This window comes from Macrotis lagotis, chromosome 1 (genome assembly GCF_037893015.1).
Source record: "Macrotis lagotis isolate mMagLag1 chromosome 1, bilby.v1.9.chrom.fasta, whole genome shotgun sequence".
Classification (NCBI taxonomy): Eukaryota; Metazoa; Chordata; class Mammalia; order Peramelemorphia; family Peramelidae; genus Macrotis; species Macrotis lagotis.
The window spans coordinates 177,805,318-177,830,566 of record NC_133658.1 but is presented as its reverse complement, the minus strand read 5'-3'; the positions used below and the strand labels follow the sequence as shown (position 1 = coordinate 177,830,566).

The window sequence follows — 25,249 nt, the reverse complement described above, 5'->3', positions numbered from 1 at the left end:
TGGACTGTATCACATGACTATTGCTGATATTTGTTTTGGATTTGCTTAATTATAAAGTATCTCATATATAAGTTTAGTCAAATTGCTAATAACACTTAAAACTCTGTGAATGTAAACTGGCAACCAATACTCTCTCATTGAAATCATGTAGTTCCGCTGACTGAATCTCAAACAGAATAGTCATTGATTGTTGTCCCAGAAACATCAAGAAGCTAAAAAATAAATAAATAAAGTGTAAAGGAAAAAACCCTGAATTCAAGTCCCTACTCAAAAATCATACAACCTTGAGCAGGTCACTTAATCTCATGACACCTAAATTTCCTCATCTGTAAAAGATCTATTTTTCCTATTCATGTGGAAATCCTACTCTGATGCTTCATTCTGCTGGGGTAGCAAGCCTCTCTCTATGGCATCTGTTGCCCAGCCTGGTTTCAAGTCCTGTAACAAGATGCTCCTTCCAGATTAAACTCATCACCTCTAATATCATCACCATGCTGCCAATTCCAGCCTTAACTGATACTCCCTTCCCTTATCTCTTCTTCCCTCTGATTGTGGGGCAGTAGTATAGAATGCCAAACTCTTTCCAAGGCCCTCATTTAGAGGGGAGAAACTGAACTTTTTGGCTCACTCTGCTCTGCATCTGCTGTTCTCTCTAGATGCAATTCCAGGGAACAAGATGCTTCTGTGTCAGATACCTTCCTGGTCTCTCCTTCTATGCAAAATCCTTATACTTTTACTCTGAAACAATAGATTATAAGCTCTTCACTATAAGGGATTTTTTTCCCTTTTTATTCATTGCATCCCCAGCACTTAACCACAGTGCCAAGCACATAATAGGAGCTTCATCAATATTTATTGGAATAAATTGGATTGAGTTCTTGTCAGTAGAGCTCATATTCTGGTGGATCTTAATATATTGGAAAGGCTTCAAAAGTATGGTTCCAGCAACAGAATCTCTTTTCCAAGAGAAGCCAATAATGTAGACTCACATTATCAAAAGACTGGCCAACTTTTGGGGCATGGCCAACTTATAAAAAATGAAAAAATTTAATTGCTCTCAGTTCTGTGCAGACCCCTTCTGCTTCTATCATAATGGTGGCAGAGTAGCAGGAACAGGAAGAGAGGGTATTAAGAATTAGGAGATTTTTAGAACATCAATAAATATCCATTTACTATTGGTAAATATGATACCCTTGTCCAAAGACTAACAAGATGATATATATTTTAGATCCTCTGAATCATATCGATCTTAACATTCTTGATATAAATAAAACCAGAAGAAAGAAGTTGAAGGGTAGACTTAAGGTATTCTTAGAGAGGCAAAAAAAAATGTTCTTTGTTTGTTTGTTTTTTAATACGCTTCATTCTCAAAAAAGACCATGACATCACGGAGGTGATACCATGATAAACACACAAATTGGATTTGAATGAGGGGATACTGTGCTAAGTCACCAGCCTCACTTTCTCCTCCAGAATCACCTAGGTTCAGTGACCAGAAATGCATCAGGATAACTGGAGAGGGCCTGGATGTTAGGCAATTAGGATTAAGTGCCCCAGGTCACACAGCTAATAGGTGTCAAGTGTCTGAGGGTGGATTCAAAATCTTGTCCTCCTAATTACAAACCAAGTGCTCTATCCACTGAGCCACCCAGCTGCTCCTAAGAGGCAAACAAAGGAATTTGTAACATGGGTTTTATCATATACACCAAAGCTTCAAGAAATATTATTTCATGGAATGTTTCATCATCATATATTGTAGTATTAATAATCATTTGCAAAAAAAAAACATATGGAAAAATTTCAGTTTGTACACCATCAGTTGCCAAGGACAACAATGGTAGATAAGTTCTATGAAGAATCTTATAAGACTTGTCAAATTAAAACAATGTCTTCTAATATTTGATGACTTTGAACCCAAAGGTGGGGAGAAATGAGGATGTGAAGAATTATATAGAAAAGTATAGTTTCTAATGGGGAAAAAAATTGAGAGGTCAAAGACTTTAGATTATACTGAAGCCTTGTTCCTCTTCTTTATCATGAGAATTTTCTTCCAAAAAAAAAAAAAAGAAAAGAATTGCTAGGTAATGGAAATGTAAAGCACCATGTAACAACACAGAGAATTGAAATGAAAATTACTGCATTTTAATGGACAGGAAAAGATTCACAATGGGCATTGAAATTATTCCTCAGTCATTTGTCTATGCACAGCTTAAGATCACAATTCCTAACAAACAAGAAGAATAATCATGAGAGCAAGATGTGGTATTCATTCAAGAATATTTAACCCAGAAAAGATCATAGTCAACAAACATTCCACTTAGTTGCGATAAATGACTGCCAAACACAATCCTGGGTTAAAACATCAATCTGTACGAAGATATGTAGACAGATGATTGTCAATTATGAGCAATATCATTTTTCAAAGTTGAAAAAATCAGTGGAGAGCAAATTTAGTCTAGAAAAAGCATGACAAGATACAAATTAAATAAACTTATGTGAATGGTATATAAGGATGACAACAAAAAGAGGATTATAAAACAAAAATATAGAAAAGATTTACCAAAAAAATATAAAAAACTATTTTCTCCTTCAAGGATAGTGAAACTATCACATTTTTACCCCCAATACAACAGTCTAAGATATTTAGAGAGAAAGTCAATGAAAAAATGAACAAAGATAAAAAAAACAATCATATTAGATCAAATATGCATTAAGGATATCTTTGTTAAAGGTACTACAATGCTTAGCATATTGAGAGACCTTTATACAATGTATCTAAGAGAGATGGGAGATATCAAAAATACAGGAACAAAAAGTCTCAGACCTTATTGATACCAAAAATAGTGATTAAGAGGAAAAACCAACCACTAACATATATGCCTACTTTTCTATATATTAAAAAAATCTTTATGAGGGGTAATTGAAAACAATCTTGATGAGATTATTAGTAAAGAATAAACAGACTTTAACAAACAATATTCCAAAAGTCTGCATATCTTTATCCATCTTACACCTAACTGAAAAATGTAGAGAATATCAAATCTCATTGCTTATTGATAATTTAAAAAAAAAGCATCCAACTTAGAACAAGACACACCTTAAAAGCTCTTTTATTACAAGATATTTCCCATCCAAATATCATTATCATTCATAATTTTTTAGAGATGTAGTAAGAGAGTAATCCTGTTCAATGACTTTCTAATAATAAGTATTAGTTGAGATATAAAACAGAGAGATATAATAGGATGACAAAAATATCAGTTCTGTGACAGAGGAGATAAAATACAGAATCCAAATCAAGGAAAGATTACCTGCTAATGGTGAATTCTTCTAGGTGCTCCTAATTGTGGATGACATTCTATCAATTCTCAAAATATAGCAGAGCCCCTTGGAAATTTCTATAATTGCTCAAAGAAGTTTGACATTTCTGTCTACACAGTGGATGAAAATTATCTATGGCTACAGATTTCAATATATAACTGAACACATACAAAATTTGGTTTATCAGGGACAGACATTAAGTACTGTGAACTAGACCTAAAGTTGAAGAGAGTTTTGGATTGCTTTTGAGAAATCTGCAAAGCTCTTTTATTAACACATGATTTCCCATAAAAGGAAAAGGTCCATATTTTCAATTTTATTGCAGATGCTTTATAGCAGTGAGACCTAGAACACTACTTCCCTTAAAGAACTAGACACACAGGTTTCATTCAGAGGACAAAAGAAAGAAACATGGTACATATGAGCCAGCAGTGATATATAACCAATCAAAACCTTTAAAGAATAGGAGTAAGGTATGACATCAAATAATTGTATAACAGAAAAACAAGATAGGCTAGTCACATGGTATAGTCAGATTCCAAGGTCACAGTGTGAAAAGAAAATAAGGAAGTATTTTAACAATGTTCTGATCTTTTGGCAGGCAAAGGATGAGAGTCATATAATCAATCAAGAAAGATTTAGTATGTGCCTACTATATACCAGACACTATGCTAAGTTTGGGAATACAAAAAAGAGACAAAAGACAATCCCTGTTCTCAAGAAGCTTATAATATATTGGGAGAGATAACTTGAAAACAAATGTATACATATATATATATATATATATATATATATATATATATATATATATACACATATACTCAGAGAATGAATAGGGAAAGATATGTTGTTAACCTTATCACTGTAGGGAATTCCTAAATCAATGAGATTATAGATCCATTTGAGTATCTGAGTATGTGACAGTATTTTGAAAACTGTAAAACTGTAAATAACCACATAAAATATAGGCTATTCACATTGTTATTTCTCTCTAATTTTAAATATTAAATAGCCTCAACTTGTTCATGACCCTAGACTATATTATTATGAAGTAATTAATACATTGAAGCTTATGAAGACACAAAATACCATAAGGTTATGGTGTTGCTCTAGAAGTTTGTTATCAGTGATATTCCCAGAATGGTATGACAGTGCTTATTTTTTTGTATGTGAACTATCAGATATCAATTCCATGTTTAGATAACCTCAGCCTATGTGAACCCAGGAAACAAAGATTAGGTCTTCTAGGTGTGATCACACTTAAGTAAAGAGGTTACAAAAAGTCTTTGCCTCATAACTCTAATAGAATCAGAGAAAATTATAACCTAATCCATTCAACTCTCAATACAGATACCTGGTTTTAGACTATGTGGATTTTTAATTTTTGACCAACATGTCTGAATACTTTGGTCAATTTTAATGACTAGCAAAATGTCAGAGTATTTGATGCTGTAAAGATAGAGCCCAAGTATGGAAGAGTCATTTCTAATAACTTTGTTCATCCATGCAAAGTAAAATGTACATCAGAAACAAATACCCATGTAATTCATGAAAAAATGAAACCAACAACTGAAGCAAATAATTAATAAGAGGCAACATATCATAGTCAAATGACAGCTGGCCTCAAAATCATCCATCCGACACATACTGGTTGTGTGATTCTGAGCAAGTTATTTAATCTTGTGGTGCTCTAGGCAATTCTCTATGAGTAGAAATTGCAAAGGTATCTACCTGAATTGGTAAAGAGAGTTTGTTTACCCAGGAGTTCCCTATACAAGTTCCTATCCCTCAAACTATCAGAATTGCTTCCCTTCTCTTCTTTGCATATCTTAAAACAGCTTCTAAGTATTATAGGGCAGTATTCAATTCTGATGACAGCTTGTTGATAGTGACAAAAGGATTTCTTTTCGTTTTTTAAGGATGATAAGTTAGAGTATACCCAGAGGATAAGTAACAAGAATAGTGAAAATGGTTTGAATCTATTATGCATGAGATCAGAATGAAGGAACTGAGGAAAATGATCTTTCAACTGGGAACTTGATAGCCATCTTCAAGAAGCTGATGAGTTGTCTGTTCAATAGGTGGAACTTGTAAAGAAAGAATTTAGGTTTGAATTTAGGAAAACATCCTGAGAATTAGTGAATTTGGGCTGTCCAGAAGTGGTAGGTTTCATTTTCTTTGCTCTTCAAACAAAGGCTAGATAACCCCTTAATAATATGCTGTGGAAAGCATTCTTTTTCAGTTATATATTGGCCACTAAATTCATTTCTCCATTAAACTCCCATATTTCATCAATTATTCTAGTTTCAATTTAAAGAATTTGCATCCAAGTATTTTTTGCCATAACATGGAATGCCATGACTGGAATGAATCCTGTTCTCACTTCTGCTCCATGAAATCCCTAATTTCCTTCAAAGTTCAAATCCAGTTTTAGTACCCACAGAAGACCCCCAGATTATATGCCTCATTTACCCCAGTAATCTTATCAAGATCTTTTTGAAACCTGATGTTATCTAGTGTGTCAGCAGTTATCAATCCCTCCTAGATTTGGGCCATCTGCATATTAGATAAACATATATATCTACTATTGATAAAATATATTAAATAGCAAATAATCAAGCACAGATTCCATCATCCATTGCACTAGAACTATACTATCAAGTTGAACGTAGTTTATCATAAGACAAAAATATACTAACATGATAATATTTACTAACAGCATTGTTTTGACTGACTTTGATACTCATTCCTATAAATAATATTTATATAATAATGCTTATCCATACCTGCATGGATATAAAAATCATTTTATTTCTTCTATATCTTCCTACCTATTAAAATCTGATTATTTTACCCATTTGGTCTCCAAGTCAAAAATAGAGCAAAATAATGGGAGATGATTATAAACTATTTTCAGTTGCCTATAAGTAGAGCATAAAACAACTGTATTAAAGGATTTAGGGAACAAATATACTGTTTTCTTGGAATCCAAAGTACTCACTACAAGCCTGACAGACAGATATAAAAATTGCTATTGGTCTTTAAGTTATTTAGATTGATATTTCTAGGAATAAGTCATTAAAATTATGTGCTCTTTCAAATGGGAAAAATGTAATATTATTTTATACTTCTTCCTTCAGGTAACATTGATAAACATGAAGAGTTGGAGAAACTGGTAGCCCAATTTCTGGGAGTAGAAGCGGCTATGGTATTTGGAATGGGCTTTGCTACCAACTCAATGAATATTCCAGCACTGGTTGGAAAGGTAAGGCATTGTTATTTTGAATAATTATAGCTTTTACCATTTTTAGCTTATACTAATTCTATTTCCATTCTATGAAAATATTTGGCCCATATACTTCTTTCATAAATTTAGCTGGTCTTCATTGTGACTTCTTTGGTTCCAGATTACCAGAATACAAAACTGTTGACCTCTTTCTGGGTGGTAAGTCTGTAGTAAGATCTTGCTCAATCTTTCCATGACTTTAAACCTACACACATTGTGTAAACTGACTGATTAAGCAAACAAATTCAAAATTAGGATATAGTATAAAATATAACAGATATTATTGTCTCCCAAGAAATAATGAAAAGGATGATTTCTAACGAATCAGGAAGACTTATATGAACTGATTCAAAGTGAAGAAATGAAAATCAGAACATTTTATGCAAATTCAAAAACATTGGGTGGCTAGGTGGCACAGCAGATAGAGCACTGACCCTGGAGTCAAGAGTACCTGAGTTCAAATCCAGCCTCAGACACTTAATAATTACCTAGCTGTGTGGCCTTGGGCAAGCCACTTAACCCCATTGCCTTGCAAAACAAAACAAAACACAAATTGTTTAAAAGAAAACACCAACTCTGAAAGCTAAAAGAACTATGATAAGTGCTTTGAAAAACCTTTAATTACAAAGGACCAATAACAAATATTATTGTACACCACCAAAAAGAGATATGTCAAATTAGATATACATTTTTGGACATGATCATTGCGGATATTTATTTTGCTTTATATTGTATATCACAAAGATTTTGTGGGGTTTTTCCCTTTCTCAATGGGGAAAGCAAAAGAGAGATAAAATAAATGTGAAAAATAAATTTTAATCTTTAAAAAATAATTTTTAAAGTAATCATCTACAAAATATTAACCCTAGCTAGAAAATTGACCTATCCTCTAACTGGGGATAGATGGACAAAGCTTTGCTACATTCTAAAGGTTTACCTGAAAGTGATAGGTTTCTTAAAAAAATGTTTATTTGTTAAGTGTGCTAACACTGATAAGCTACCAAGAATACTCTGTAACAGTTAAGAAGTAAAATAAGGCATTTGTGAGCCCTAGAAAAAGCTTTTAAATTGTACTTCTTATGTTATTGTCTACTGGAGGCACCATAAAATAAATATCAAGATACCAAAAACAAAATTTTCTGCTATCAAAAAAAAATATGTAAACCTCAGCAACTACCCACTCTGAACCCTAATCTTGCTCAAGGTTTTGTGAAATACTGCAAAAATATATTTCAGATAATCAAGTTTTATTAGTATATTATTCATAGTAACACATTGCAAGTAATTCATGAGAAAAAAATTAATGTTCTTAAATACCCTGTTAGTAAATTAACATCCTCAAAATAAGTAGATAATGGAAATTTCAGAAAAGACAGAACTCCAGATACTCTTGCCAAATGCTTTGGCAAAATACCAAATATTCTTGTAAATATAAGAGTGAACTCAATTCTGATTTTCAATTTTGCATATAAAATAACAATAAAAAAAAGGATACATAACTCTCCTTAAAGGTATATAGTGTTGTTTTTTTACCATTAACCACACCATCATAAGACTTAAAAGTTCTCTCGAAAGGTCTATTTCCTTTATCTGAAGACAGTCTGTCCCTTAATATATTCCAGAGACTAACCTAGTATTAAAAATCTCTAAAGAACAGGACATCACAACCTTCTTAGATAATCCAATGTAATTTTTAATAGCTCTTTCTAACTCTATTTAATTCTTCAAGCTCTAGCTTAAAGCTGCTGCTTACTGAGATCATGGTTATTGCCTTCACAACATAAATCATAAGCATTCTAGAGAGTTTCACAATCATTATTCATATACTTGAAATATTATCTGGGTAAATCAGCTCTTTTTAAAATTATCTGTACTCCAAGTCTTACCCACAAAGACATTCAAATCAGCTAATGGTCTTTATAATGGTTTGTGCTTTTACTGGACTTAAATATAGAATACCTAGGTTCTAGTATCAACTCTACCATTCATATAGATGTGTCTTCTGAGGCACATAACTTCATCTCTCTGTGCCTTGGTTTCTTTATCAACAAAATGATAAGACTGACCTAAAGGATCCAGAAGGATTCTCCCAACTTCAAAAGGTCTATTAGTTAATGGATTTGGCTGTCTTTGTCAATAATGTTATCCCCTCACTGAATGTGTTCAAGCAAAAGGTGAATGACAGAGGACTCTTGTTCAAGCATGGATTAGACTACATGGGCCTCTGAAGTCCCTTCCCAATATAAAATGTGTTAATTTGGTACTGTCTTATAATAATATCACACCAATCATATGATTGCTTCTCCCTTTCTTCACAGGGTTGTCTGATTTTAAGTGATGAGTTAAATCATGCCTCTATTATTCTTGGAGCCAGACTTTCAAAAGCAACAATATGGACTTTCAAACACAATAGTGAGTACAGTGGAAATCCTACACAATAAAGTACTGCCAACAGACATGTCCTTTGAATAGGGAATTTTGTTGAACCTCAAGAAATTTCTTTATTATCAGTTTCTACCTCGAATAGACTGGGAATATTAAGTAGTATCTGATTTTGAAACTGAAACTTCAGCTACTGCAATTTCCTTGTGGTTCAAAGTGGAAGTACCTGAAACTTCCAGGGTGTGAGATGTTACATAAACAAGCATTAAGGTTATCAACCATTATCTTGTGACAGGATGGCGAAGGCCTAATTTCATTTAAAATGACATTTTAATTGCCCATAGTGCTATAAATCTTCCTGAACTATTATTTTGCATTTGAAAATTTTGATATTTGTGAAATTTTTATGATATCATATGAAGGAAAAGTTTTTTCTTCCTTCATGTGTATATATGTGTATAATTATATATGTATGTTTGTATGTTTGCATGAGTCTGAAAATACAAATATTCAAATGAATATATTCAGGCTATGAGTACACTCTTTATAATGAGACAAAGTCCCATTTCTTCTTTGAGCTATAGTAAGTAGAGAATGTTGTAAAGCAGAAATAGCATTATCCTAGGAGCTAAATGCCCTATTAGTCCTGGTTCTGTCTTTAACCTATCTGATCAGCCTCCAGGATATTGCTCCATCTCTCTGGGTCTTTGCTTCCTTATATGTAAAGGGAGAGCTCACTAAATGTGCTCTGAGGTTTATTTCAAAATGAGGCTCTATGAAATTTTAATTTTTCTGCACATGTATCCAGTTCCAATAATCCTCCCAACCAATACATACTTCTGAACTTCCCTTCCTGATATTTCCTCTTCTTCTGTTTCCTTCATCCTTTTCCATCTTCTAATCTTCTTGACCTCTTTCTAAATCTATTACCTCGAAAAGCAAGATTCTTGAGAGAAGTGTGTAGATAATTGAAAGATTAAAACACAAAGGAAAAAAAAGACCAAAATTTTTCCTAAAAACATTTAGTCATTTGAAAAGAAGACAAATTACACACAACTAGAGATAGTGTCAATAAGTCCTTGATCATTATCATAATTGTTATATATTATTATAATTATTATATTGCTATTAACATAATCCTTGATCATGAAATAGCTGATAGATTGTTGTCTAAATAGAAAGTCAGTATGGTTTATGAATCAAATTAATTTCTTGTAAATGCAAAGGTTGCTCCATACCTGCCAAACTACCAAGAAGCAGTCACAGTGTATAAAGAATAGACCATGGGTCAAAAAGACCTCTCTTACTAGTTGTATGACTTTGGAAACGTAACAATTGGAATATCGTTTCAGGTTTATCAACCATAAACTGAGAATAATCACAGCATCTACCTCCTAAGACAGTTTAGAGAATAAAATGAGATATTTATAATGTATTTTTTCGAACCTTAAAGTTCTATGTAAATGATAGTTATTAACATTAAATTCACCTCTATTTACACTTTGCTCAGAAATGTTGTACATTTTAAGACAGTAAAATATTAATATCAATCAACTCTCAGTATTCACAACAGTCTAACAGGGGGAAACTGCCCATAAATATGATCCATAAGGAAATTCAATTGCTACCTACAAAACAAAATGAAAGATTGAGTTTCAATTCACTGATTGTTTAATTTTATCAACTGCACTGATTGCTTTGTTGTTCCACAAGAAGAAATAAAAGAACATTTCTTCAAAATTTTATAAGTAAAAAAAATTTTAACATCATCAATATTTTAAAAATCCATGATCTTATTATCAGAGTCCTCCCTTCACCAATGTTGAATGATATCCACCTGTACCTTGTTATTCTAGGTGATTTCTGTTCATATTTTCTAGTTCCCCTACAGAGGAACTCAAAACTTGTCCTCTAAGGTCTCTTAATATTTCAGGGATACTCATTATACTCAAGCCATCTACTTGTAAAATTGTCGCTCTATAGTCCTATCTGATAAGGTCTTTTATACCATTCCTCAAACAAAAGTCATCACTGGTAACAGCTAGCAGCCTCCTTATGTTAAGTATACATCTTTTCCATTTTTTAGGGGTCATCTGAAATTTTGTTTCTTCTGTAATCATATCATTCTATAATTGATAGTCAATCTAGTATTTTCAGGATAATATCTATGTTTAAAAGAAAACATTTATGATAAAGAGCCATATTAGATTCCTTCATGTTCTATCAAACTTCATGAATTTAAAATTGTCAAATGCATCTTCCTATTTAACTTTTGGTTTATATTATTATCAATCTGCATCATTAACAATTTCTATTTATTGTATGGCTACAACTTTTGACATGAGGGCAAAATGCCACAATAAGATATAGTCCAAACTCTTGAGTGACAGGATATATGCATAAAGAGTGGCTAAAAATAAAACAGCAAGAAGAATGATAAATGAGGTTTATAAACAATAAATGCTACAAGCTCAGAGGGAAGGTATAGGAAGAAAGGAGAAAAAAAGATCATTGAAAGCTGGTATAATCACAAATAATTAGAAGAGATTATAGTATTTGAGTCAGATGATATAGATAAGGAGGATTCAAGTTAGAGTCAAAGGACTTAGTTTTTAATCCTAGCTCTTCTGTTTATGACTCATGGGAACTTAGGTAGATTACTTTATAACTCTGGGTCTCAGTTTCTTCTTTTGTAAAATAAGGGGTAGATTATATGACTTTAAGATCCTTTCCACCTCTTTCAGTATCTAAAAGAATATGACAAGTGGAAAGAAGGTAGAAAATATTACAATGTGGATAAAAGAATATTATAATACTCCATAGATTAGTAGAAAGATTAAGGACAGATTCTTATCTTGAGGAAGCTGTTTTTTATTTTGTTCTATCTCATTTTGCCTGAAGCAGTTAGCATAGTAAGTAATGTACTGGATCTAGAATGAGGAACACCTAAACCTAAGTTCAAATTCAACCTCAGATAGATACTAGTTATGTGACTCTGGGCAAATCACCTAACCTTTGTCTATCTGAGTTTCCCCTTTTAAAAAGTACTGAATTTGTAGGATGTTATAAGAATCAAAGTATATAATATTTGTAAAGTGCTTTGTAAAACTTAAAGTGCTATATCAATTCTAGTTATATGATGATGATGATGATAATGATGATGATGATAAATATATATGTTTCTTTGTCTTTTTCTTTTCATAATAGCTAATTCAGGGCTTTCCATTGGCTAAGAATTTCCACTGATGTCATAAAGAATTTTGAGAAAATTTGAAAATGAGCCTCTTAGTGAATCAGGACCTTAAAGAGTACTTGGCACCAGTGGATATTTGAGGTTATTAGCAATATTTGAAATATTCCGTGTATTTAGTTGCCAATGATTCAGATGGTCCAAACTCATGAAATAAATAGGAATGGCTTGAACAAAATTATATTTTGTAAAATGTGTGATCTAACTACTGTTGGAGTTCACCATTTCCAAATAGACTAAATGACCCTCATGTAATCTAAATCCTTCCTAAATCACAGTACAAACAGAAAAGTATTTTAGCCCATCATACTATGAAAAGCAAATTCATGCATCTACCATGATGCCTGGAGAAATGAATAAATGTATTGCTGATACTGTAGGGTTTTTTTAATTATTGACAGAACTGACCAGCTTTATGATGTCATAACTTTATAAAACAGCACTGTACAACAGAACACTATTCATAATCTGTAGTATTAGAACTATTCCTTTTCCACATTTTACTTTTTCTTCTAATTAATAACAAGAAATCAACATTTTGGCTTTTAATCTTTGTGTTTGTTGGCCAGAAAAACTCTAAGATAATCAACCTTCTCATAGGTATCATGAGGATTAATATAAGTGCTTTAATAAGGATTATTATTAAAAATCCCTTGCAGATGTTAGCATGTGGTTTATCGAAACTATAGGAGAACATAAAGCCTCAAATATATAAACTGAATTACTAGGAATCTCTAACTCAAACACTGAAGAGTGCCAAGAACCAGATATGAAACTGCCCAGAGACCGATTTTGGTTGCAGTATCCAAACCCTGTGAAGACATTATAGATTCTAATCTCCATCTCTGACTTCTATTATTTAAAGAACTCATCCTCTTAAGAGGGGAAAATGTATTCATTTTTTTTTCCTCTACCTGGGAACACTGTGAATACAAAGTTTTTTTGATTGGGATGGGGATTTTGGGGGGGGGAGGGAAGGGTAATATTCAATTAAAAAGGTTCTCACCTTGAAACTTGAATTCCAGGTTAAATACAGTCACTTCCCCTACAATTTAAGGGGTTGAAATTCCTCTCTCCCCTCTTAAATATACATAAAGAACAGAAGAGTGATTCAAAACCTTATTTTATAAGATTTGTATTTGTATAAGATTAGTACATTTTTTAAAATTTAGTAATTTTTTTGACCAATACCAAAACTTCTTTATTTGGACAGATTTTCTTCAGCAAAAAAAATTTTAAAAAGCCTATAATATGTCAGGTTATTTTACTTTTTTAATTCTGAATTTTAAAAAGTTAAAAATAAAATAACCATTTTCATGTTCAAATTAAAACAGAAAAAGATTATGAATCCTTTGCTCTCCTTTATATAACTGTCATACATCAAAACACTGTTTTACTGTTTCCTTCCATCCTTCCTTCTGTTCACTTCTATGCATATTTCAAAAATATTTCAATGACCCTCTTTTCTTCTTTTTTCTTCAATTTATACAAATCTTCTTACATAGACTTCTCTAAAATACTTCATTATGGCATAATAAAATTACATTACATTCATATAACATAATTTGTTCAGATGTTCCCCAATTGGTGTTTTGATGTTTCACTTTAGTTTCTAGTTTTTTTCTCCCTATAAATAGAATTGCCATAAATAATGGTATGATTACCCATATTATAAGTCTTTGAGATGTATAAACTAGTTGTAGTATATCTAGATAAATGAATAAATAGATCAAGGACATTCTGAAGCACACTTTCAAACTGCTTTCCAGAATGGTTGGACCAATTTACAACAGTTTATTAGAATATCTTTTTCTTCATGCAATCCAATAATTAATATATTCTTTTTTACTGTCAACTTTTCCAATCTGATAGATATGAAGTAGAATCTAAATGGCATTTTAATCTGTATTTTTCTAAATATTATTAATTCAGAGCATTTTTTTAAACTGACATCTAGTAGTTTGAATTTCTTCCTTTGAGAGCTTCCTTTTCATATCCCTTGAAATATGTACATATGTACATATGTACATATATATACATGCATGGAACATGACTTTATACATATATATACAAAACTACCTGTGTATGTGTGGATGTATGTATGTGACCAATTCCCACATATATAATATTTGTGTATATGTATGTCTATGTCTATACATATGTATATACAAACATACATACATATGCATATCTTTGTGAAAGCGAGTGATAGAAAGAAATAAGCCAAAAAAGTCAAATACCATCTACCTTGTCCATCAGCTCAGACCCTGATGGGGGACAAACCCAAGTCTGCTATACAAAGCTTTTAAAACAAGTGTCCCCAGACATCATACTGGGAAACAAACTGTAGAAAAGCTGCCTGAAAAATTTCATAGTAGCCTAAGAAAATAAAAGTTTTTGCCTCTGTTAAATGGTTCAATGTAAAAAACTTATATGATTTTATCAGTAGAAAGGATAATAAACTTGAACCATAAGCATTTCATATATGTTGTCTTCTCATTACATTATTCTTTTGTATCCCTTGTATTTCATAGAATACTTTACAAATAGTAAGCATTTAACAAATAGTCATTCATCCATTCACTCATATTTAAATATTCCTTTAAGGTTTTTTTTTTTTGCAAGGCAAATGGGGTTAAGTGGCTTGCCCAAGGCCACACAGCTAGGTAATTATTAAGTGTCTGAGACCTTGAACCCAGGTACTCCTGACTCCAAGGCCAGTGCTTTATCCACTGCGCCACCTAGCCGCCCCTAAATATTCCTTTAACTGAGCAAATCTGCATTCCTAGAATACATTATAATCTTTTCCATATGACTTCCTTACTATTATTTTATTTAGCATTGTTCTATAATGATATTCACTAGACACTGATCTATATCTTTTTCTTTTAATTCTCCCAGTTACACCAATAGTTTTACCAATTATTATACCAATTTGTATAACCATATGCATCTGATACACTTGCTTCCTTCTTATTACAAACAAAATAAGCAAACATATTCTTTATCCCTATAATGTGAAATAGTACATTATTTTAGCTTCCTTTTCATTCTTCTGTAGTGTTTTCCTTTTCCCTTCCGTTTCTTTCTTCTCTTAAAATCATCAGAACAGAGCAAAAAGCCATCCTAAGTCCCTTTGTCTTTATTTATTTAACTCCTTCCGTGACCCTTTGAAATATTAGGGTTCTGAAGGAAAACTTGTTTCTTCTCTCATATTAAAAAATGAATATTTCATCAATGGACTGTCTTTCAAATACTCAAACATAATACCCTTTCTATGTACCTCTTCTTGAAAAAATATTTTTATTTATTTTTCCAATTATGTGCAACAGTAGTTTTCAACAATCTTTTTTTTTTGCAAGGTTTTGAGTTTGACATTTTTTCCTGTTCCCTCCTCCCTCTCCTTGAAAGAATGCAATGTAATATAGGCTATACAAATTCTATGTACCTCTTGATCAGGTCTCTTGGAGGTCAAATTAAGCAACATTCACATGAGTCAGAGAGATAGCATGAAGTTAGGAAGTCCTAATTCAAATCCTGCTTCAGTGATTTAGTTTTGTGATTCTTAGCCAATCCTTTAAATTCTCACTAGAGATTTCTTCATGTATAAAAAAAGAATAACAGTGCCCAACAAAATTATTCTGAGGATCAGTTGAGATAATGTTAAGAACTTTGGAAATCTCAGAGTTTAAATGTCATCTATTAACATCATTTTTAATCAAAATAATAACAAACCATGTGTTGTATTTCAAAGTGTCTCCTGAGCTCCATTTATTTTATTAGAATTAAGTCATCTATTAAAGTCTTTTCCTTATGTAGGATTATATTCAATTTTACAAGCTAAGTTATCCTTGGCTGTAAGCCTTTATTGTTTGCTTTCTGAAATATAGAATTCCAATACCATCTTTCCTTTACAGTAGGAGTTGCCAAGACCTTTTATGCAAATATATCAATAAAAATTTATTTCTGACAATATTCACTTTTTATAATACATGAAATCTGTAGCACTACAAATGCTGTACAACAAATAACATTATTAAAATGAAAACTTTTTAACATAAATCTTACCTTCCGCTGTGTCAGATGGTGATGTGAAGGCATTGTACTGTATACTAAACAATGAAAATATGCAACAAATCATGGAGAGAGGGGTTCTTTACCAACTACTCCACAAACTGGCACACATCATGCCTCTCATTTTTTTCTCTGCTCAACAGTTGCCAATGTGAAAGTGAAAATGATGTTACTAATAAAATTACACAAATGTTTGAACTTGTAAAAGTTAAATGCAAAAATATTGAAAATTGACTGGATATAGAAATTTTTTTTTAAAAAGCTAGTAAATATTTGAACATGAATTCGGACCCAGTGTACACCCTCTAGGTTCAGTGTTTATTTTTATAAGATCAGTGTAAGAGAAGTAAAATCTCATTTAAACTCCAAGTTTAATTCATAAAAGGACATTATTATTCATTAGATGGCAATCAAGGCAATACAAATACAATACAAATGAGTACTTTGAAATTAAATGACATGAATTTCAGGGATAGAGTTATTGATCAATCTCATAATCACTGATTTCAGATAAAAATGCTATACTCTTGAATAGAAAGTACATTATTAGAAGAAATTTGTTTTTTTCTTTGTAGGCACATATAGTTAGCAGAACTAAGATTCAATAGGGAGGGAAGAAGCAATTGTTATTGTAATATAAGATCCTGAGTGCTATAAGACTCATTTAAGTCATTGATATAGGAGATAGGAGAGTTGAGTCTAGGGTGGAAAAAATTAAGTCATATAGATGAAGGAAATAGTAGTGAATTAAAAAATCAGATATTTCTGAACTGTTGGAAGAGATTAGAAACAGAAAAAGCAGACAGAATCTATTAGCTATCTAATTCTTGATTAGTTGGCAAGAATCTCAACCTTGTTGAAGGAAAAGCTGCAGTTCTACATATTGATTTTTAGTGCTCACAAGAACATGAAAGTTTTTGAAAGTGGAGGAGGCTTGAGGAGGAATAAAAAAGAACGGGAAAGTTGCTCTAGTGAGTGGGAGGATCATGAGATGGTTGGGGGTGGGGTATAAAAGGATTACCTCAATATAGTGAGAGCCCCATTGAGATTATTGTAGTGTACTCACACAGTATAATTTCATCATTCAGTAACACATAAGTAGAGACAAAGACAATAGATGGCAGGAATAATGCAAGATTGAAATTTGGCAGGGCAAGATCTTCCATAGCATAAAGGACCAAGATATTCAGGATGACAGTGTAGATCTGAATAGGTGCAGAAAGGATGATCTGGGAAGGAACGGAGAGGTGAAGAGGCTGAAGACCATGGTGAGGATCAAGGACAGGGTTAAGGTTTTCACGGAAGTAGAGAGATAGATTGACAATCGATTGTTATCAAATGAGGGGATTTCAGAGTTCATGAACATGAGATTGAAACATATGGAAGCAAAGTCAAGGGGTAAAACTAACTCTGTGTAGCTAAGATGGGGAGGAAAATTAAATCCAAGGAAATGAGAAAATTTTGACAATTATGGTGGTTAATGGAGCATCACTTTGTATATGAGGGCAGGAGTTGAGGAGAAAAGAAAAATTATGAGTCTAACATTGAACTCAATGAGGAAAGAAGATGATCCTGGAGGCTGGTAAATAAACAACTATACCATAATCTTGACTGGAAGATAAATATAAATTGAAAGAACTTTGAAGGAGGAGAGGGTACTGTGTGATGGTAAGAAAGGGAGAGCCTAGAAGTTGGCAATATTACAGCCCCCACAACAAGTAATTTGGGGTACAAGAGGAGAGAAGTGAGTAAAAGTGAAGGGAGGGTTGGAAAGGGTGGCCAAGGGAACTGTCATCAAGGAGAAAATCAGGTCTCAGGGAATACAATAAGATTGAAGAACTGAGAAAGGAAAGGTTTAAGAGGACATAAAGTTATGTCAGTTATTGAACAGACATTGCATAGAGCACATTGGAAAGGGTGAACTGCTTTAAAGTCAAATCTTAGAGAAGAGGCAGATTGAGGAGGATGAATAGGGATGTTTCAATGATAGCCGTGTCGTTGGAACTATGAATTGCTGGAGAACACTACAAGTTTTCTTTTTTTTAATGTTATTTTATTTTACTTTACTTTTTCATATAAAGATAGTTTTCAACATTCATCTTTTTGTAAGCTTTTGAATTCCATGGCAGCAAGTAATCTGATATAGGTTGTACATATACAATCATGTTTAACATGATTGGTTGGTTGTTTCTTGTCCTTCGTTATTGAAGAAGGCTAAATTAGTCATATTGTGAAAGAGGAATTAGAACCAAGGAAAAAAAAATCAGTATGAGAAAGAAAAAACAAAATAAGTTTTAAAAAGTGAAAACAGTATGCTTTGCTCTGGATTCAGACCCCATAGTTTTTTCTCTTGGATGACATTTTCCATAACAGGTCTCTCAGGACTGTCCTTGATCAGTGAACTGCTGAGAGGAGTCCATCCATTGCAGTTGATCATCTCACAATGTTGCTGTTAATGTATACAACATTCTCTTGGTTCTGCTCACTTCACTCAGCAGTAGTTCATGCAAGTTGTTCCAGGCTTTTCTAAAGTCCATCAACTCATGATTTCTTATAGAACAATACTACAGAAAATGACAAATGCTAGAGGAGATGTGGGAAAATTAAAACACTGTAGTACTGTTGGTAAAGTTTTCTTCTATTTATTCACTCTGGATGTTGATTTGGGTCTGTGCCCAAAGGGCTATAAAACCATGCATATCTTTTGACCAAGCAATACCACTACTAGATCTGTACCCCAAAAGGAAAAAAAGTAAAAGGATCTAAATATTTATAGCAGTTCTTTTAGCATTGGCAAAGAATTGGAAATGGAAGGGATGTCCATCAAGTGGGAAATGACTGGGCAAAGTGTTATATGTGATTGTGCTATAAGAAATGAACAGGATGCTCTCAGAAAAATCTAAAAATACTAACACATGAATGAGCACAAAGTTAAATGCTGTACAATGTAACAGCAATATTGTATGGTGATCAATTGTGGATGAATTACCTCAAGACAATTCTGAAGGATTTATAATGAAAGGTGCTGTCCATCTCCAGAGAAAGAACTTTTGCTTTGGTTCTTTTTTTAATGTGTTTTCTTTCATAGAATGACATATAGAAATCTGTTTTGCATGACTATACATGTGTAACCTATATCAAATTGCCTCCCTTCTCATTTGGACAGTAGGGGAGAAAGTGAGAGAATTTGGAATTCAGTATGTTAAAAAAGTTTAAATTATTTTACATGTGATTGGGGGAAAATATTATTATTATTATTATTATTATTATATTGTTATTTATTTTATTTTAAAATTAAACTTGAAATCTATAATTAATGTGGTAAAGTCTTCCTTCCCCAGAATGATTGCAGACCTTCTTCCAGGGCATTTAAATTTAACTCAACAGGTATTTATTGAAAGTACACTGTCTATAGTGAGAGACAAAAACAAAAATGAAACAGCCCGGCCCTTAAGGATTTTACATTCTACTAGGGGGAAAAAAATAAGCCTTGCTCTAAAACCAGCTGATTCATTTCTTTGAAGGAGTAAATTCAAAATAGCTAACTTAAGAAGAGCAACTGTTAATTTGTATCAAATATGTCTGATAAACTTCTGATAATCAAGACATTTAGAAATGCCTACATCCATGCAAAATCAAGAACCTTTGTTTCATGATTATGTGCTCCAAGGATATGAACAAACAATTCTCAAAAGAATTTCAAACTATTAATGGTCATGAAAGATTGCTGCAAATGAATAAGAAAAAAATATGGCTGTTTCAGGTCTGTTTTGATTGGTATGTAATATCCAGCAGGATAAAAAAAAAAAGATGGAACTAGTCAATGAGAAAAGGGGCTGTGGAAAGATTGTGTTATATTAAAAAAAATAAAAACGTAATTCCTCTTTTTTGTTCAGAAATCTCAGTCAGACATTTAACTCAAGGTAATTCTACATACACCAAATTATTTAAAATAGTGAATTTTTATAGTAGAGAACAGGAAATAAAGTTCTAGTGAATTAACTAGGAATTGGCAAATAAAATGGTATGTAAAAACAATAGAATGTTACTATGCCATCAGAATACAGAGAAGCACAGGAAGACTGATGAATTACTATCAAATGAAGTAGGACAATAAGGAAAATTGACTACAATAATATAAATGCTCAGAACCAAAGAGAAAATTGAACGTTGCAATGATAACCAAACTTCATTTTAAAGTTGAGAAAATTCACCTCTCCCATTCTTATAGATGTAGGAACTTAATAGGTGTAAAAGTAGATTCCACTGGATTCCAACAATATAGTTATTAATGATTTATTGGTTAGTTTTTCTGAACTACTTTTTCTCCTTTGATCCTTTATTTTAATAAGACAGGGGAAAGGAGGGAGAAGGAATATATTTAGAAGAGAAGGTGATATAAAATTCATAGACTGAAATTAAATGAAGACTAAAAGAAAAAAAAATGAATGGTCCTTTTCTTAGAGAGAAGAGCCGGGGTTGGCGGGGTGGGCGGGGGGGAACCTAAGGAGATATCTTTGCCTCCATATATATGTGTGCTTTGTTTTCCAATCCAGGATTACAGATTCAATGAGTGGAGGGGACCACATTTTCTAATTTCTTTCCACATTCTGCTGGGTACATAGTAGGAACTCAACAATTTTTTCCTGGCTACATTAAGAAGTATTACTATCAATAATACCATTATTAAGACAGTTTCCTTCACTTCTTTGTTTCCATTGTTCTTGAACTCTGCTCCCTATCAGCTATCAATTGATGAAGCCAATAAATTAATAGACTTAACTAGAAGAATTAATTCTCATTGAATTAAATGAAGAAATTTTCCAAAATCTAAATTATGATAATCATTAAATTGAGAAAGAAACCATAGGAGTGGGGGACATAAGAATATCTGGTCTCCTTTTCAGAGCTCACAGCTGAAACATATTCTATATCCCTGTTAAGTTCTCTTAGTCACTAACATACTGTTCATTCCAAAATTTCTAAGATTTTAATGTCTGGTCCTTTCCATTTAAATAAGACATTATATAAATTGTTGCAAAATCATTCCTAACACTTGCTGTCCCCTTCAAAGAACCACTGATGAACCAAAGAGAAGCAGCTGGATTGTGAATTCAGAGTTAAAACATACTTGTCTTCAACACATCATGCTATTCCAGCAGTAGATGGAGAAAGTCCAGCAGACTGGGTGCCCAGAGAAATTCCTTTAATATGCACAGAATTGGCTGGTCACAAGGAAAAAAGCTACCAGGAATCTCTCACTGGCAAATTCCCAGGATTGCTTTGTGGCAGATGGCTCTTTGTGAAAGAACCTCACTTGTTCTCACCTCAGTCCTTTTGTCTGACCCCCAGAAAGAGTTGTAGACTGATGGCTAGATTAAAACTAAACCAATATATAGTCCTACCAGACCAGGCTGGTCCAGGCAAGATGATCAAATAATCATCAAAGAGTATCCTTGCGGGGGAAAAGGCATTTGCTATGTCTAAAACCCACTATATCTTCTTCCAGTTAAATAAATCCATCTTCTAAAGAAAAGACCAAATTATCCTATCCAGGGAAAACCTATGTTCACTTGTGATCTGAAATACAGACTTTTCAAATATTACAGTCTATTATTATTACTTTGAACTTAAGAGAAACTAATTAATAGATGTGGGACAGATTATATTACATTCTCATGGATCTCCAATAAGAAAATTACCAGGGTGTGAAGGGGTCACAAGACCAAATACCTTCCAAAAAGAATAGCCATGGGTAGTCTAAAGCAACTGAACACTACTACTTGCCCTCAACAAATTTCATCCTAACAAATAAAATTAATCTCATAAAGGAATTTTTTTTTAGGTTTTTGCAACGAAATGTGGTTAAGTGGCTTGCCCAAGGCCATACAGCCAAGTAATTATTAAGTGTCTGAGGTTGGATTTGAACTCAGGTTGAACTCAGGTTGTCCTGATTTCAGTGCTGGTACTTTATCCACTGTGCCACCTAGCCATCCCATCCCCATAAAGGAAATTTTGAAAGGAATATATCACTACTGAATAAATCAAGAAAAATTTCTGAATACCTGCTAAATGTCTTAAAATTACCTCCAACTAAGGTCTGTGAGTTGACTAAGAGATGGGATATGTTGCAGTAAGATGAGGTACCAACCATTTTAATGATCTTGAGTTATGAGAACAAGGTGGGAGATTGACAGCACTAATGCAAAATTTTTTTCCATTACACCAGTATTTTGGGGCATCTATTTTGTACAATAAATAGAATACCATCCCTGTAGTGAGGAGAACTAATTGACAGAAGTTTGCTAGAATAATTATTGTTACATTAATGAACTTTTTGTTGTTTGTTTTTACAAGGCAGTGGGTTAAGTGACTTGCTCAGGCTCACACAGCTAGATAATTGTTAAGTATCTGAGGTCAGATTTGAACTCGGGTTCTCCTGATTTCAGGGCCAGTGCTCTAATCCACTGCACCACCTAGCTGACCCTAAAGGGGATTTCAAATAATAATTTTAGAGGATGTTACCACAAAGTTTCTGTCAATAATTTATTTATTGAAAGTTTATGTTGTTGGTGGTGAGTCCTTTCAGTCATGTGGACTCATTGTGATCCCATTTGGGGTTTTAATAAAGATACTGGGATAGTTTGACATTTCCTTCTGCAGATCATTTTATAGTTAAGGAACCTGAGATGAAGGAGGTTATATGACTCACCCATAGTCACACAGCTAGTTAGTATCTGAATCTGCGTTTGAACTCAGGACTTTCTGACTCCAGGCCAAGGTTTCTATCCATTGGACCACCCAGCAGTCTATTAAGGTTTATACCACCATGGAAAAGTTTAAGGAACAAGGCAACAAATTATTATCTCTAACTTCTATGGAAATAAAGTAAGAAAAAAACATGATAAATTATATGTAGTACTGAAGTTAAAAAGAAAGAAAAGAAAGAAAACAACCATGGGTGCAGATTCCATCTCTGACCCTTCTCTGAGTTTAGAGTTTGATGAGCTGGAAAATCTAAAGTCTGATATTATTTCTAGCACCTGCCTCTCTGAGTTGTGAGAATAAAATGAAGTAATGGGTTGAAAGAACTTTGAAAACTTGAAAATGTTATAGAAGCAATAAAGTCTTATGGATAAAGGGGGTGGCCTCTGAAACAGAAAGAACTGCCTCTGGCACATATCACTTGTGTTTTCATCTAAATAACTTCATTTCACCATGTCACAGATAATTCCCTAAAATTCATATTGTAAATAAATGCAGTCACTTTCCTCTTTTCTATCTCTTCTAATTGCTTGATCTCATATTTCAAGGGATCTGATCTCAACAAAGAAGATATGATTTCCAGTGATGAATATTAAAATCTATTTAAGCCTATACATCCCATAAGAATTGTCATGAATTCCTACCAATTTAATGGTATGGGGAACTAGGGAGAAGATGAGAGACAGAATGGAACAAAAGTGTAAATCTCATTGAAAAGATATTTTATCTGCTCAGGTCAACTCAAGATACTGGGACAGAGAAATTATATGTCTATATATGTATACACAAAATACATGTAAGAATATTTATATGTATATATATATATATATATATATATTTATTTATTATTGGAGTTAAGAAAGGAAAACATTTCCTATCAGAGATTTAGCTTATAGTTTACAAAACCAGAGTCCTTATTTAAAATGAGCAGTTTGGGTCATAAAATAAACTTAATATTGACACTATTATAACCAGATTTTCCTAACTAAATTCATCATGTAATAAGACTTTCAATATCAGTAAGCTATGGATAACAAAAGTAACACCTCAAACCCAAGAGCTTCCAACATTGATTCAAAGGCATATTACTCATGTGATGATCCATTTCAAAATAACAAATCTTAGACACTGAGAGAAGCAAAAATTAAAACTTTTCTTTATATGGAATACATTTAACTTCTTAAAGCTTTCATTTGTTTCTTTAGTTCTATATTTTTATAGAAACCTTCCTTTGAATGTGAATTTTATCACTTTGTCAGTCATTCTGAGTACTTTTAGGCCTAAGAATCAATTATTAAGTCACATGAAGGAACTACCCATCATAGGAAACTATTTCTTTTATTTTAATTATTTATTTTTACCATTCTTTTTCCTTTGTAATTTGAGCTCAAATTATCTCCTTCCATCTAACTACTTACTCACCCATTAAGAATGCAAGCAATAAGATAATCAGTATATATGTGAAATTAAACAAACCATGGTTCCAGATTAGCCATGTTACCTTCCAAAAAAGTATACCTTGTTTTACATTTAGAATTCAACAGTTCCCAATTTCTCTCTCTCCCTCCCTAGAGGTTGATAGTTTCTTCATGAGCCTTTAAAATCATCTTGGATCACTGTCTTCATTAGAGTAGCTAAATATTTCACAATTGATTTTTATTACAAGACTACTGTTACTGGGTACAATGTTCTCATGATTCTTCTCATTTCACTTTGCATCAGTTCAAAGAAGTTTTCACAGGTTTCTCTCATACTATCTCCTCATTATTTGTTTATAATACAATAGAATTCTGTTGAGTTCCTTTCTGGACTTGCTTATCCTTACCCAGGCAAACGTCGAAGGGGCAGGAGGCAAGTATGGAAATTTCTCCAAGTTCTCCAAGATCTCCTAGATCTCCATTTATTTGCCAGAATACAAGTGCTTAAATATCCTCCCTAGTCCCTGATCCACTCCCACTCCTGTTGCACTTAGTAAAACACATTCTTGTGCTCAAGGACACCAGGTGATGAAGGTTTACAGTACTCCCACAGACAACAATCCCTAACATTATTCCATGAAATCAAATATTAAAATTTAATCAGTCCCAACTGATGGACACACCCACAATTTCCAATTCTTTGCCATTACAAAAAGAACAGCTATAAAAATTTTGTACACATAGGTCCTTTTC

General features: G+C 32.8%; 1 protein-coding gene across 1 annotated transcript in view; it reads left to right on the top strand.

Moving 5' to 3' along the window:
• The window catches only part of LOC141504439 (serine palmitoyltransferase 3-like), a 218,210-nt gene that overhangs the window by 94,507 nt on the left and 98,454 nt on the right, over positions 1 to 25,249 (top strand). Inside the window, exons 5-6 of the mRNA XM_074209437.1 lie at positions 6,462 to 6,586; positions 8,926 to 9,019. Coding sequence (XP_074065538.1) covers positions 6,462 to 6,586; positions 8,926 to 9,019 — 219 coding nt within the window. The remainder of the gene's footprint in view (positions 1 to 6,461; positions 6,587 to 8,925; positions 9,020 to 25,249) is intronic.